This window comes from Dipodomys spectabilis, unplaced genomic scaffold (assembly GCF_019054845.1).
Source record: "Dipodomys spectabilis isolate Male_0828 unplaced genomic scaffold, ASM1905484v1 ptg000043l, whole genome shotgun sequence".
In the NCBI taxonomy this organism is placed as follows: domain Eukaryota; kingdom Metazoa; phylum Chordata; class Mammalia; order Rodentia; family Heteromyidae; genus Dipodomys; species Dipodomys spectabilis.
Genome location: NW_024870720.1, coordinates 32,904,674 through 32,917,916, shown reverse-complemented (window position 1 = coordinate 32,917,916; position 13,243 = coordinate 32,904,674). Strand labels below are relative to the sequence as shown.

Below are 13,243 nucleotides of genomic sequence, written 5' to 3'. Positions count from 1 at the left end.
CTTCCTACATTATACATTGAATAATAAGTTCATCAAGTGGAAAAATTATGTAAGGCTCTGTAAGTGCATTTAAATACAGCAACAGCAGAATCAGCCATGGAAGTAGTCATCTCTTTAATTAGGGATGGCAGTTGAGGCAGATTAGCAAAGTGATTCAGGAGACTCGTGACCTAAGCATCATCTTTCTTCTTCTGAGTTATATGCTTTGCATGTTCAATCTGGGCTGTGTTGGGAAAATGAAGCCTAAAGAAACACTCAAGAACTACTGACAGTGAGAGAGAAAGATGCAGGCAGAAAATTGCAAAAGAGAACAAATTTAAAATTTAAAATTGCATTCCTTGAAATAATTACAAAGTGAATTGTAAACTAGTGCTTAACTGGCCATATGATTGTGGTGAATTATTTATCCAGTCCAAATATGCAGCCTACCTTAAAATGTGGAGCTGTTTTGCTTATATAGCTTGAGTAACATATTGGGTTCCTCTAGAGTTATGGAATTTAACTTAGTGGGAACTCTGGAAACTCCATCAAACATGTATTCCTAAAACCTCCTTTCCATATTCGTTTTGTTTTGTTTTTCTTTCTTTTTCTTTGTAACAAAGTCTTTCTATGTAGCAAAGACTGGCCTTGAACCCACTATTTAGACACAGGCTGGCTTCAAACTTGATCACACTGCCTCATTCTCCTGAATTTTGGGGTTACAGATGCTCGTTGCCATAAAACTTCTTGATGAAATGTTAAAAATCCATTTGTTTCTAGATTTTTATATTAATCCTCTAAATCTAGTTCTACCACTCAAAATTCAGTTTTGGAAAAAGGGTAATAGAAACAATCTGGCTTAAAACCATGACATGAAAACACTTTGCAGTAAGGCTTTGTATAAGTCATCTATGTGTCTTGTATTCTCATTTTTAATGACGAAAATAATTTTAACTCTGATTTCCCAAAGGTTGATTACCATAATTATCTAGCAAGGAAAACTGTGTATATCCAAATTACTACATACTTTTAACACTTTATGGTTTGTAAATAACTACTAATCTACAACTAAGGGAAATGGGTACAAACAGGGATACAAAATCTAGCTATTACTGCTGGGAAAGAATAGAAAGTTATTTATTTTGAATTTGTATCACATTGAACTCTATTAAGATGTACAATAATATATATATTAATTAAAAATAAAATTAAAGTATTTTAAGAAGGATTATCACCAACACTGGGAAAGCATAACACAAATTGCCTCATTTAGTATAGAACTCTTCATGACAATTTGCTTTAGAGTTAGAGGAAATTAACTTTATTAAATTTCAGCTTAATACTAAAATACCATATCATCCACCTCCATTTTGATTTCTACCTGCTCACCCCAATGAAAGCATAATTTATCTGAGCTAAATTAATATTCCACAGAATTTTAGGGTCAGGAAATATCCACGACACCATGTGGTTCAATCCAACAATAACTATATTTGGTATACTAGTTACACAAAATTTCTTTTGAAATAAAACATTTTTAAAAAAATCTTGAGTTGTCTGTTTAGATAATCAGTGAAAAATGTTTATTAACTCCCTGCATTTGAGAAATAATACATTTTTAAGCAACTGAATTTTGGCATTCAAACCCCAAATAATTAAATTAACTATCAAAGTGACAAGACCATGAAGAACAGAGATTATAAAGGAACAACATTTATAAATGTTGGCAATCAGTTGTATACCAGGAAACCAGAAGCAATTTATGTGGGAGTTTGGCATGCTAGCGACTCTAAAATCCTATGACTAATTTCTCAATTGGTTTTATTTCTCTCCACTTCCCACTTCATAATATACATGAAAGCATTTGACCATATCCCATGTGCCAAGGGGGCCATAGAATAAAATATATCTGTTAGGTTTCAAAACAAAACAAAAAAAACTGATCTCATAACTGACAATGAACACCATGCAAGATTTAAATGGGAGTGTGAGATAAATTAGTTTTTTTCTCTGATGTCTTCTTAGAAGCCAGAGATTGGTATTCCCTTGTCTTTTTGTCATTCTAGTGCTCAGTTACTAACCAACTGAATGGAAATTCATTCATAGATTCTGATTTGCACTCTCTGAATATCTATCAGTCACCATCTTCAGGACTTTAGAATGACTTCTTAAAAAACTGTATCAGCTAATTATCCTTAACATGAAGCTCTCATACACTGGATCATTCACAAAACAGCAGAGTGGAGGGCTGGTGACTCATGCCTATATTCCTAGCTATTCAGAAAATTGCTATCTAAGGATCACAGTTTGAAGACAGCCCCAAGCAGGAAAGTCTGTGAGACACTTAACTCCGATAAACCACCCAAAACAAAACAAAACAAAAACAGAAGTAGAGCTATAACTCAAGTCGTGGAGTGCCAGCCTTTCCCCAAAGAGCTGGAACCCAGGGCCTGAGTTCATCCCAGTACATACACAAAAAACATAAAAACTAAGTAACAGAGCTATTATTCTATCCCTATGAAAGAAAAGCGGGATCCCATCACACCCCTCTCCTCAACTTCCCTAGTTTGGTTTTCACTTATGTCCATTGGGTATGTATTTGCCCACTTGCATTTGCTCTTTCTGGTCATCTGCACTCCTCCAAATAGTCTCCAACTCCGTAAATTAAGAGATGTTTCAGCTTCCTGGTATTCAATCAACAAGCAGTCCAGCATCATTTCTTCCTGCCACCTCACCTCTTTAGTGACATCAACCAGTCTCTATCATCATTTCCTCTCCATTCTGGACCTTTACTTCCACATGTATTTCTAAACAATGATATTTATGAGCTTTCACACAAATCATGCTCTCAGGACACTGTCAGTGACTTCTAGGTCCAAAACCCACCAAATTAAAGGAGAGAAAAGCATCACAACCCCAATGATGGCTCTCTCTTCCTTCTCAGTTTCCAGCCCCCCTGGATGCCATGGACCAAATCTCCCTGGAAGCCAATTGACAATGAACTCTGAGAAATAGTTTGCAGTTGAACAGTAGAAAAATGTCTTCCCAAGACATGCAAGAGAAATTTAAGAGTTGCATTACCAAATTATATTCAATTTACTTAAGATAATTAAAATGACCCACAAATATCTATGTAGCCTAAATGTTATGTGCTAGATAATATAGATGGTTAGTGAAAATAATATGAATAAAAAGTAATACAGTAGAAGTACCATCGTATTTTCTCATTATATGCTTTAAGCAACAATAATGGACATTGTTACATAAAACTAGGTACTACAATCATACAATTTCAAAAAGAAAGAATTTATTTTGCCTATCTTATTATGTTTATACTTCCAACTACATAATTCATTCTGTAACCAGAATGCCACGTAAGACATAATATGAAGCATGTAATGTGCTAGTGTGGAGAAATACTATTTTTATAAAACAGGATCATGGGACTGGGGGTTTAGCCCAGTGGAAGGGCGCCTGCCCGGCACTCGCAAGGCCCTGGGTTCGGTCCTCAGCCCTGGAAAAAGAAAAAAATAAAATAAAACAGGATCATGTCCTCACAGAAAAGGAATTAAGAATAACGCCAGGTGCTAGTAGCTCATCCATAGAATCCTATTTACTCAGGAGACTAAATTTTGAGGACTGAGATTCCATGCCAGCCCAGGGGGACAAATCTAGGAGATTCTTATCTTCAAGCAATTAGCAAAATGCTGGCAGTAGAGATATAGTTCAAGTGACAGTGTCAGCAGTGAGCAGAAAACACTAAGCAAGAGTGCAAGTCCCTGGGTTCAAGCCTCATTGCTAGCAAAAACAAATAAATAAAAAGAATAAAGCAAAGCATGCGTATGTCAAAGATATGAGTGAAAGCAACTCACATATGAGGAGGTTAATTCATTTTTCCAGGGGAAAGAGAGTGAGAAAAGGCTTCACCTAAAGGGTGGCATTTGAGTTATATCTGTAAAATTGATAACCAAAGCATATAAATACTCTTTTAAACCTATTCCCATACACAGCAGTCTTATTAGCTTGTCTTCAATTGGTATCTGATTGTACTGTTGGATCAATCATAATACTGAATCATTTCAAGAAAAAGCTTGAAAAGAAAAAGCCCTTACATTTCTACTTATTTGGCAATGGAGAAATCTAGCAGGGATAACTACAATTCTCAAGCAGTGCATGCTACAGTGTTTCTTTTACTATCATTCCCACCTCATCCTTTCATTATTCTGCATTCCATGTACTATGAAAAACATCACACAGAGTTTCTTTAATCAACTTGAATCCATTTTTCAATACAACACAAGAATCATACAGCCCATGGTTCACAATTCTATTCACATCTACTCAGGAGGTTGAGATCTGAGGACAATGGTTCAAAGCCAGCCCTAGCAGGAAAGTCCATGAAACTCTTAACTCCAATTAATCACCAGAAAGCCTGAAGTGAAGGTGTGGCTCAAGTAGTGCAGTCCTGACCAAAACAACAACAACAACAACAATAATAATAATAGACAGAGCCCAGACACAGAGTTCCAGCCTCAGTATCAGCATGAAACAACAAATATAGACCTCTAGATCTCATTGTTTTAAATTCCTCCAGTCTCTAAGAAATGCATTTCTTTGTTCTCCTAAATTTGGAAGAAGGATTTAGATAACATTTTGCTTACTGGAAGTTCTCTTATCCAAGATATGGCTGATCTTCTCTTTGCTACTCCTTTATTAGAAATCTTTCATCATGTACAAACTCTTAGAAACAAAGAGCTTAGTGTCTGTATCTTGAGGCCCTACAACAGGGCCTCGATTTATGAACTCTCCCACCAGACCCTTGCTCCTTGACTGGTTGTAACCCATGTGGCTGGAGCCAGACCAGGACTTAACAAATGCTTCAAACAGACTAGGGTTCTGTACACACACACACACACACACACACACACACACACACACACACACACAGAGACGCGCGCGCGCGCGCGCGCGCGCGCGCGCGCGCACGCACACACACACACACACACCCCGGTTCTTCCATTCCTGGGCTGTGACTCATTTTGTACATTATCTATATCTCACCCTTGATTCCTCCCTTTCTCCAGCTGTAACCCATTTTGTACATTATCTATGTCTCACCATTAGTTACTTTCATACCTACCCCCACCAGATAAAAACTATAGCATTCCCACAGATTCACTATAAAATGTACCAGACTGTATGCGGGGGTGAGTCTCTAGCTTTGGCTAGAGGCTCCCCTCTGCAAATTTTCCTCCCAAATAAATCCGTACTGGCATTGGCCTCTTTGTCTAGCTTCAGTGCCTTTTTTGTGTCTAACATTTGGTCCCAGAACCTGGGACTGTTTATAGACTGGATTCTGAGCTCCTCACTATCTCTTTCCCTCTCCCTCGCCTCCCTCCCAACTTTAACTGCTTCACTAGAATTGCATCTCAACACTGGACCCTCCAACCAACACTTCTCAGTTCTGGTGAGTCTTCTCATTGGGTTTCTCTTTTAGTTTTCTGAAGAGTAGGGGACTCTGGGGAAAAGTGCTGGCACTGGACTGGGTGGAGAAGCTCAAGATTGAATGGAGTGGAGTGGAGCTATTATTTCTCTGGAATGACCTGGAGTACGAGATTATGGGCTTAACTATTAGTGAGATAGTTGCAGTGATGCTTCACATGATCCCAGTAGTCTGTTTAGAGTCAGACCTTGACAGCAGATTTCCTTGATGCATAATACATTCTTACAGTAAAGCTGATACAATGACTCAGGGGAATTAAAAGCCCATTTAAAATCTCATTGTAAGATTTGGAATTAAATTGACCATTAATGGTGAAAAAGAAATGCAGTCTAAAGGTTATACTGAAAATATACTGTATAGGATTGTTTATACAGTAATGTTTGAGTCATATGTAGAAGTAATGCAGAATGGAGGATGTAGAAACACAAGGTTAAAAATAACTTGACTAAGGATTGCACAAAAACTAGACTCAGTTACCTTACTGTCAAATTTGATAAGCATGAGATTAACACTGAATCAGGCACAGAGGCTTTCTCTCCATAAAATATTAATAGATACAGCACTAGACCTGAGTAGAACCACAGAAGCTTTATTTGCAACAAAGTTATGTATTAGATGTCTTTGTATTAAATTATTGCAAAGAGTGAAAATTATGAAGGCCTTCAATTTATGATAAACATAGATTATCAGGCAGATATGATTGTTTATACCTGTAATTCTGCTGCTTAGGAGTGGAAGCAGGAGACACTCCGGAGGATCTCAAGTTTGAGTCCAGCTGCATAGAGAGATACTGTTTCATAAACAAGCCAAAAAGAATGTCAATGAACTCTGATCAGTGCTATAGCCTAGAAAGTACAGGCATTGTTATGATTCGTTGGTAAAAACCTCTACTTATTCTCAGCTTGAGGAATGTAACCAAGTACAACTTATCATCAATGCTACATTAAAGCATCGTTGTCTTTAGTCTAGGGTCCTTTTTACTGCAATGGAAATTAATGTGTATAGACTCAAGGGAATATGATGGGAACTTCTCTGGCAATGAAAAGTTTATCAGAATAAAACTAGTGTTGAAATTTTAGTCTTAGGTGCTGTGGCCAATGAATCAAGAAGACCCTTTTCCCCTGACAAACACATTGCAACATATTTTTTCTGTATTTATGTGTGTGTAAAAAATGCATTATTGTGATTACTTAGGTTGATTTTTATACCCTGCCCACTCTGGAATAAGCCCAACTACTAGCAATTACCATCCTTCATATTAACTAGAAACTATTCAATATGACCGTATATCTCTTTGGCTGGTTTTAAAATGTTGATATCTAAGAATACAATGTCCAGAAGTTTTGGTAGGCCAAGGATGTTTTTTAAAGTATCTAAATATACTGTAACCAAATACGTTGTCTGGAGCATCCTTTCAATTGTTCAACACTTCAGAATACATATTCCTATCCATAGTGTAAATCATATCCCAAAAGATAAATTTCTGAATGGGAAAAATACTGAAATATAACTTTTACAAGGTATAGTCAGTCAAAACATTTATGTCTTATGTCTTAAAAAGTTAATGATTAAAGCACAATGTATAACATCTATGCAATTGTTGCAGTAAACACATTAATTGGTACAATTTTTTTTTTTGGGTCCGGTCGTGGGGCCTGAACTCTGGGCCTGGGCGCTGTCCCTCAGCTCTTCTGCTCAAGGCTAGCACTCTACCACTTGAACCACAGCACCACTTCCAGCTTTTTTCTTTTTGCTTATGTGGTGCTGAGGAATCGAACCCAGGGCCTCATGCATGCAAGGCAAGCACTCTACCACTGAGCCACCTTCCCAGCCCTATTTGGTACACATTTTTAAACTTAAAAATATATTTAAAAACCTAATCAGATTTTAACAAAAAAAGTGGTCATTCAATATATGTTGCACAAGTGATTGGAAAGAATTGACCGAGTCTAGAAGAGTATATTTGTGACCTAGCTAGTAGTATATTTACAACAGAATGAACTGTGGTGTTTGAATTCTTAGATTGGTTATGAAACTGAGAAGGTTTTAAAATACGTAAATAATTCTAGAGCTCTTATTCAACTTATGTTTAAAAAGTATAATAAAATGTGGCTTTTTTGCATATTAGAGAAATATTGTAAATATTGCTTTATCAAAATGTCACACATTTTTAAAAAATGTATCTAGAAAGGGAATTTAGAATTTATGACAAAATAATGCTGCAATGCAGTGATGAAAAGATGATGATTTTTTAAAAAGTAAATTGTGCTAACTCAAGTGTACATGTATGTAGGAAAAATAACTAAAGTACTACCTCATAATATACATAATAATAAATTCTAATTGTTATAGATACAAATACAAAATATAAAACTAATTATTCTAGCAGAAACACAAAGGAAATCTCTGTGACTATGAAGTAGACAATTAGAAGGCACTTAAAAATTTTAAGAGAAGAAATTTCACCATATAAAAATTCATGTTTGTTATAACTAAATACATTAGGAAAGGTAAAAGCTAACCAATAGGAAAAGATGATATTTATTATAACTATATTTGACAAAGGATTCCAATCCAGGACATATTTTGAAAAAATAATCCATTTAATTAAATATTGAAATAAAAACAATATATGACCCAATAGGAAAATGAGCAAGATTTGTAACATCCAAAAAGAGAACATAGAACATCTTAATGGGCATATAAAAAGGTATTTGATTAGCCAGGGGCCAATGACTCATGCCTATAATCCTAGCTCGTCAGGAAACTGAGACCTGGGGACCTTGGTTGGAAGCCAGCCTGGGCAGGAAAGTCCATGACACTCTTAGTCCAGTTAACTACCAAAAAAGCTTAGTAGAAAAGCTCAAGGTCAGTGTACAGGCTCTGAGTATCGGGCTCAGGATCAGAGCACACACTCACACACACACACACACACACACACACACACAAAGGTGTTCAATTACACTAGGCATCAAAGAAATAAAAAATAAAACAACAATGCTACAATATAATAAATCCCCATATTACAAATGAATAGCTAAAATGAAAACAATGAAGGAAATACCAAATATTGATGAGCGTGTGCAACAATCACTTTAGAAAATTGCTGACTGATATATATAAAAGTTGAAAATCATTCTAATCTGTGATCCAGGTAAATAGGCATTTATGTCAATAATACATATTCCACAATATTATTTGGCCATGCTGATCACATTATTCCTGAACTGGCCAACAACAGAAGAAATAAATTGTGATGTATTTAGGGCAATCAAATGTCAAATATGGAGAACTTTCAACTAAATGGCTGAAACGATGATGGGGGCGGGGGAAAGACACAAAAGAATGGTTGCACTATGATTCCCATTTGTATAAAATGGATGGCAGAGGTGAAGGGTTCTGGAAGGGGACTTCTAGGCTGCAGGCAATGTTCTGATTCTTCATGTAAATTCTGGCTATATACATTTGTTCTCCTTGCATAGATGTATCCAGGTGTATTCAGCTTGCAAAGTTACACCTCAACCCAACAACACCATGATGAATGCAGTTAGCTGCGTGCAGCGTTTAAAACCAAAGTGTTCATAAAAGCAACTCCTCTTTCCCGCCCCCACACCAGGGTGCGCACAAGCCCAGCAAGTAAAGATCTTATTGGCTGGAACCCAGCGCCCTCCCGGAAGTGCGGCAGAGCCCCGCCTCTTCCGCCTTCTGGCCACCCGGCCTTCCCGCCAGCCACCCTCCTGGCGTCCTCACCTTTCAGCTGAGCGGCTTGGGCCTCCCGGACTCGATTCCCCCAGAGGCAAACCGGCTTCCTCGCTCCGCTCGACGACCATCTCTTCCTAGCTCTCCACCGTCTGACACAGGCTTTCCACCCGCCGCCATCATGAACATCCGCAATGCTCGGCCGGATGACCTGATGAACATGCAACACTGCAACCTCCTGTGCCTCCCCGAGAACTATCAGATGAAGTACTACTTCTACCACGGCCTCTCCTGGCCGCAGCTCTCCTACATCGCCGAAGACGAGCACGGCAAGATCGTGGGCTACGTCCTGGCCAAAATGGAGGAGGACCCCGATGATGTCCCCCACGGACACATCACCTCGCTGGCAGTGAAGCGCTCGCACCGGCGCCTCGGCCTGGCCCAGAAGCTTATGGACCAGGCCTCCCGGGCCATGATCGAGAACTTTAGCGCCAAGTACGTGTCCCTGCACGTCAGGAAGAGCAACCGGGCGGCCTTGCACCTCTATTCCAACACCCTCAACTTTCAGGTTAGTGAGGTGGAACCCAAGTACTATGCAGATGGGGAAGATGCTTATGCCATGAAGCGGGATCTCTCGCAGATGGCTGATGAGCTGAGACGAGAGCTGAAGGAGAAGGGCGGGTTTGTGGTGCTGGGATCCAGAGAGAACCAAGACACCCTGGGCAGCATGCTTCCTGGTTCCAAAGAGGCCTGTCAGCAGGAGAATCCTGCTGCTGCTGCTGCTGCTGCTGCTGCTGCTGATACTGCTGATAGTGGCAGTGACACCAAGGCACCTAGCCGGTCCTCAAGCACTGATGTCCAGGACACCTCAGAAGACTTGGATTCCACCTCCTAGAGCCTGCTTGAGGTATTCTCTCTTTTCTGACCCTTTTGACCATTCTTCCCTATCCTGAATCTTTGCCCCATGCCTTGGCCAGCCCAGTCCCTTCTTATCCCACCCTTTTCTAGTCCTGCCAATATCCCAGAGTCGAAACCACTTGGTGACCTTGACATGGTGATCTTGTGAGAAAGGAAAGGGAGACTCATTGATCACTACTGGAAGTTAATAGGACACTAACTCCAAGACTGGTAGTAGATTAAACTCAGTGTAAGAAACAGCATATATCCTGCTTTTATGCTATGGGTTTTATTTCAGGGTAACCTTGCAGTTGCTGATAGAAATTTCATTGTTACAAAATTCCAGTTAATAAATGAGGATGAGGAAGTGGCGCTGTGGCTCAAGTGGTAAAGCCCTAGCCTTCAGCTGAAGAGCTGAGGGACTGTGCCCAGGCCCAGAGTTCAAGCCCCATGACCAATAAATAAATAAGGATGATGGAATTATAAAGTCACCATTTTGCAGCTCTACATGAAATAATACATTTAACCAGCAGTCACCATTAGTTAATACTATTAGGTGAAAGTTTGGCACATTTTGTAATGATGGGTCAAACTGAAAACACTTTAAGTTAACCATCAATCTTTTAACATCAGTAAAAGTAAAGACAAATATCATTTGTCCTCTAATGCAGTAGAAAGTTCACAGTATTACCTATGACATATTTATGCTTGCCAAAAGAAAGATATTTGTGTGTGAGATCTAAACACTATTTTTACAGAAAAATCAAAGGGACTTGTTGAATTACACTATGTAATGAACCAAATCCATAATGAGGAAATTTCTACAGAATTGGTGACCTGTTTCCTTCAATAAATAAAAGGAGGAAAACATTTTCTTCAAACACACATTATTGAGAGAATATCAACCATACTCAACTATTGAAAATACTGCTTGAACCCTAATTCACACAAACCAAGTGTGAGACATTCTGAACATGACCTCTTTTAAGGAATTGCTAATGACTTTTAGGAATAATAAATGATGTCATCATATTATGAAAAGTCTTTATCCTTTACAGATAAAAACTTAAATAATGGTAGTTGTTGTCTTCATCTAAGGAATGTAATAAAAAAATACTCCTAACCTTGTAGGATTTACTGTGTTACAGTTCCTTTCTAAGCACTGCCCAGGTGTTTTTCATTTAGTACTCATGATATGACTGCATTTTATAATAAGGAAACAGTTACAGAGAGAATGGGATGTTAGACAGTTTGGAGAACAGAGGGGCACTCTCAGATAGAGTACACAATTATGAAGGTTGCTGTAAAGTGCTAAGCACTTTTTTAATAATCTGTAGATATGCCCTTAATATTAAGTAATAATAGCCAGGTGCTAGTGGACTCACATCTATAATCCTAGCTCAAGAAGTTGATAGCTGAGGATCCAGGTTCAAAGCTAGCCCAGTCAGAAAAGTCCATGAGTCTCTTACTTCCAGTTATCCACCAAAAAGCCAGAAATGGAACTATGGCTCAAGTATTAGATTACCAGTCTTAAGCAAAACAAGCTAAGGGATAATGCCCAGGCTCTGAACTCAAGCCCCAGTAATGGTGTGTGTATGTGTGTGTGCACATATGTGTGTACACACATACATGCATACACACATATAATAGTAACTTCAAATTTTTAAATTCTGTACAGTAATGAAATGATAGAAATTTGTGTATGAGCAGCAACAGTTTGCAGTGTTGGAAAGGAGGTGCATTTTAGGTTTAAAATAGCTTTCACTGACAAGCTGAATGTCAAAGCATTCAGCTGAATCAACATTATCGGCTGCAAAGTTTCTAGGGAGCCATAGCAATGAAGACAGGTCAGTTCAAAACATGCTGGTTGAGGCAGGAACGCCATCAAACTGCTGCTCATCTGATGAGAAATATGTGCCTGATGATTAATAACAAAGAAGAAAAAAATAGAAATCTTAGCATTTTCGTTGAGCTGGCAATATTAAGTGAACTAAGGTTCCATCAGTGACTCTCGCTGGTTTATTCTTCCTGTCGCTAAGCTGTCATTTGAACAAAAAGTTGTTAAATGTTCACATGAGCATTCACTGAAATAGATTGTTCTTAATTTTACCAGACAACTAATTATAACTGGAATGATACCATGAAGTATGGAGGAAAGTTAAGAGAATGACAGGTCTGGTAAAATCCTAGTATAACCTTACCCCAGATATGCCAGAAACCATAGATTTCAAACACATTTGTGCTCTATGAAGATAAATAGGAGGTTTGGAGGAGATAAAAATTGTGTTTTAAAATATCAGATTCATTCCATTTTGTTGAATTATTTAAAATTTCTAATAATGCCACCTTTTAATCTGTGTGTGATATACATTTAGGATGACTGAAATACCAGCTTTGTCAAAGGAAACATTAAAGCAGGGTTTTTCCCCTCTCTAAGCCACTGTCTGTGACCTCTATGAGTATGAGCCTATATATAAAATCTAACATATATTATGGTGGTAGAGGTAAGGAAAATTAAATACTAAAAATTCTGTGACTCTAATGATCTAAAGAGCCAGAGTAAAAGCCATCTGAAAATAACTGCAGTTTCTCTTGTGTAGTTTATAATACAATTATAGGATTTTTTTCAATAAGCCATAACATTCTGCTGTATTCATTATATTGACAATTAATATATATTCCTCAACCTTCCAAACCCCACCATCAAGAAAATCTGTTGGAAGTGACGATGTGCTCAAAGTGGCAGAGCACTAGCCTTGAGCAACACAGCTCAGGGACTGCACCAGACCCTGAATTCAAGCTCTGCCATCGACAAAAAATTAAAGAAAAGAAAATCTGTTGATAAAACAATTTAAAATTAACAAGCTTAGAAAGAAAAGACTGTAAATTCATATTTCAAAGAGAATCTTTATGAAAAACATCTGGATGCCTCACAAACTATTCTAGAGAAAATATTATTTTAAAGTTTATTGATTGGAACTTATCAAGCAGACTTTTCTATAATAATAATTTTATACAAAAATGCCTTTTAACTGATCTCTAATAGTAATCCTCTAACTTATTACTTCTATGTACAGGAATAGATCAGAAAAGTAATTCCTTTTTATATTTTTGTATATTAGTACTATTTTGTTTGCAGTTAAAATATGCATCAACAGAAAGTAT

At 37.8% G+C, this 13,243-nt stretch overlaps 1 protein-coding gene across 1 annotated transcript; it reads left to right on the top strand.

Moving 5' to 3' along the window:
* The first annotated feature begins 9,337 nt into the window (after positions 1 to 9,337).
* On the top strand, positions 9,338 to 10,076 carry Naa11 (N-alpha-acetyltransferase 11, NatA catalytic subunit). Its single transcript, XM_042678310.1, has one exon. The coding sequence runs from the start codon at positions 9,363 to 9,365 to the stop codon at positions 10,074 to 10,076; it is 714 nt and encodes a 237-aa protein (XP_042534244.1). The 5' UTR covers positions 9,338 to 9,362.
* Positions 10,077 to 13,243: the final 3,167 nt, after the last annotated feature.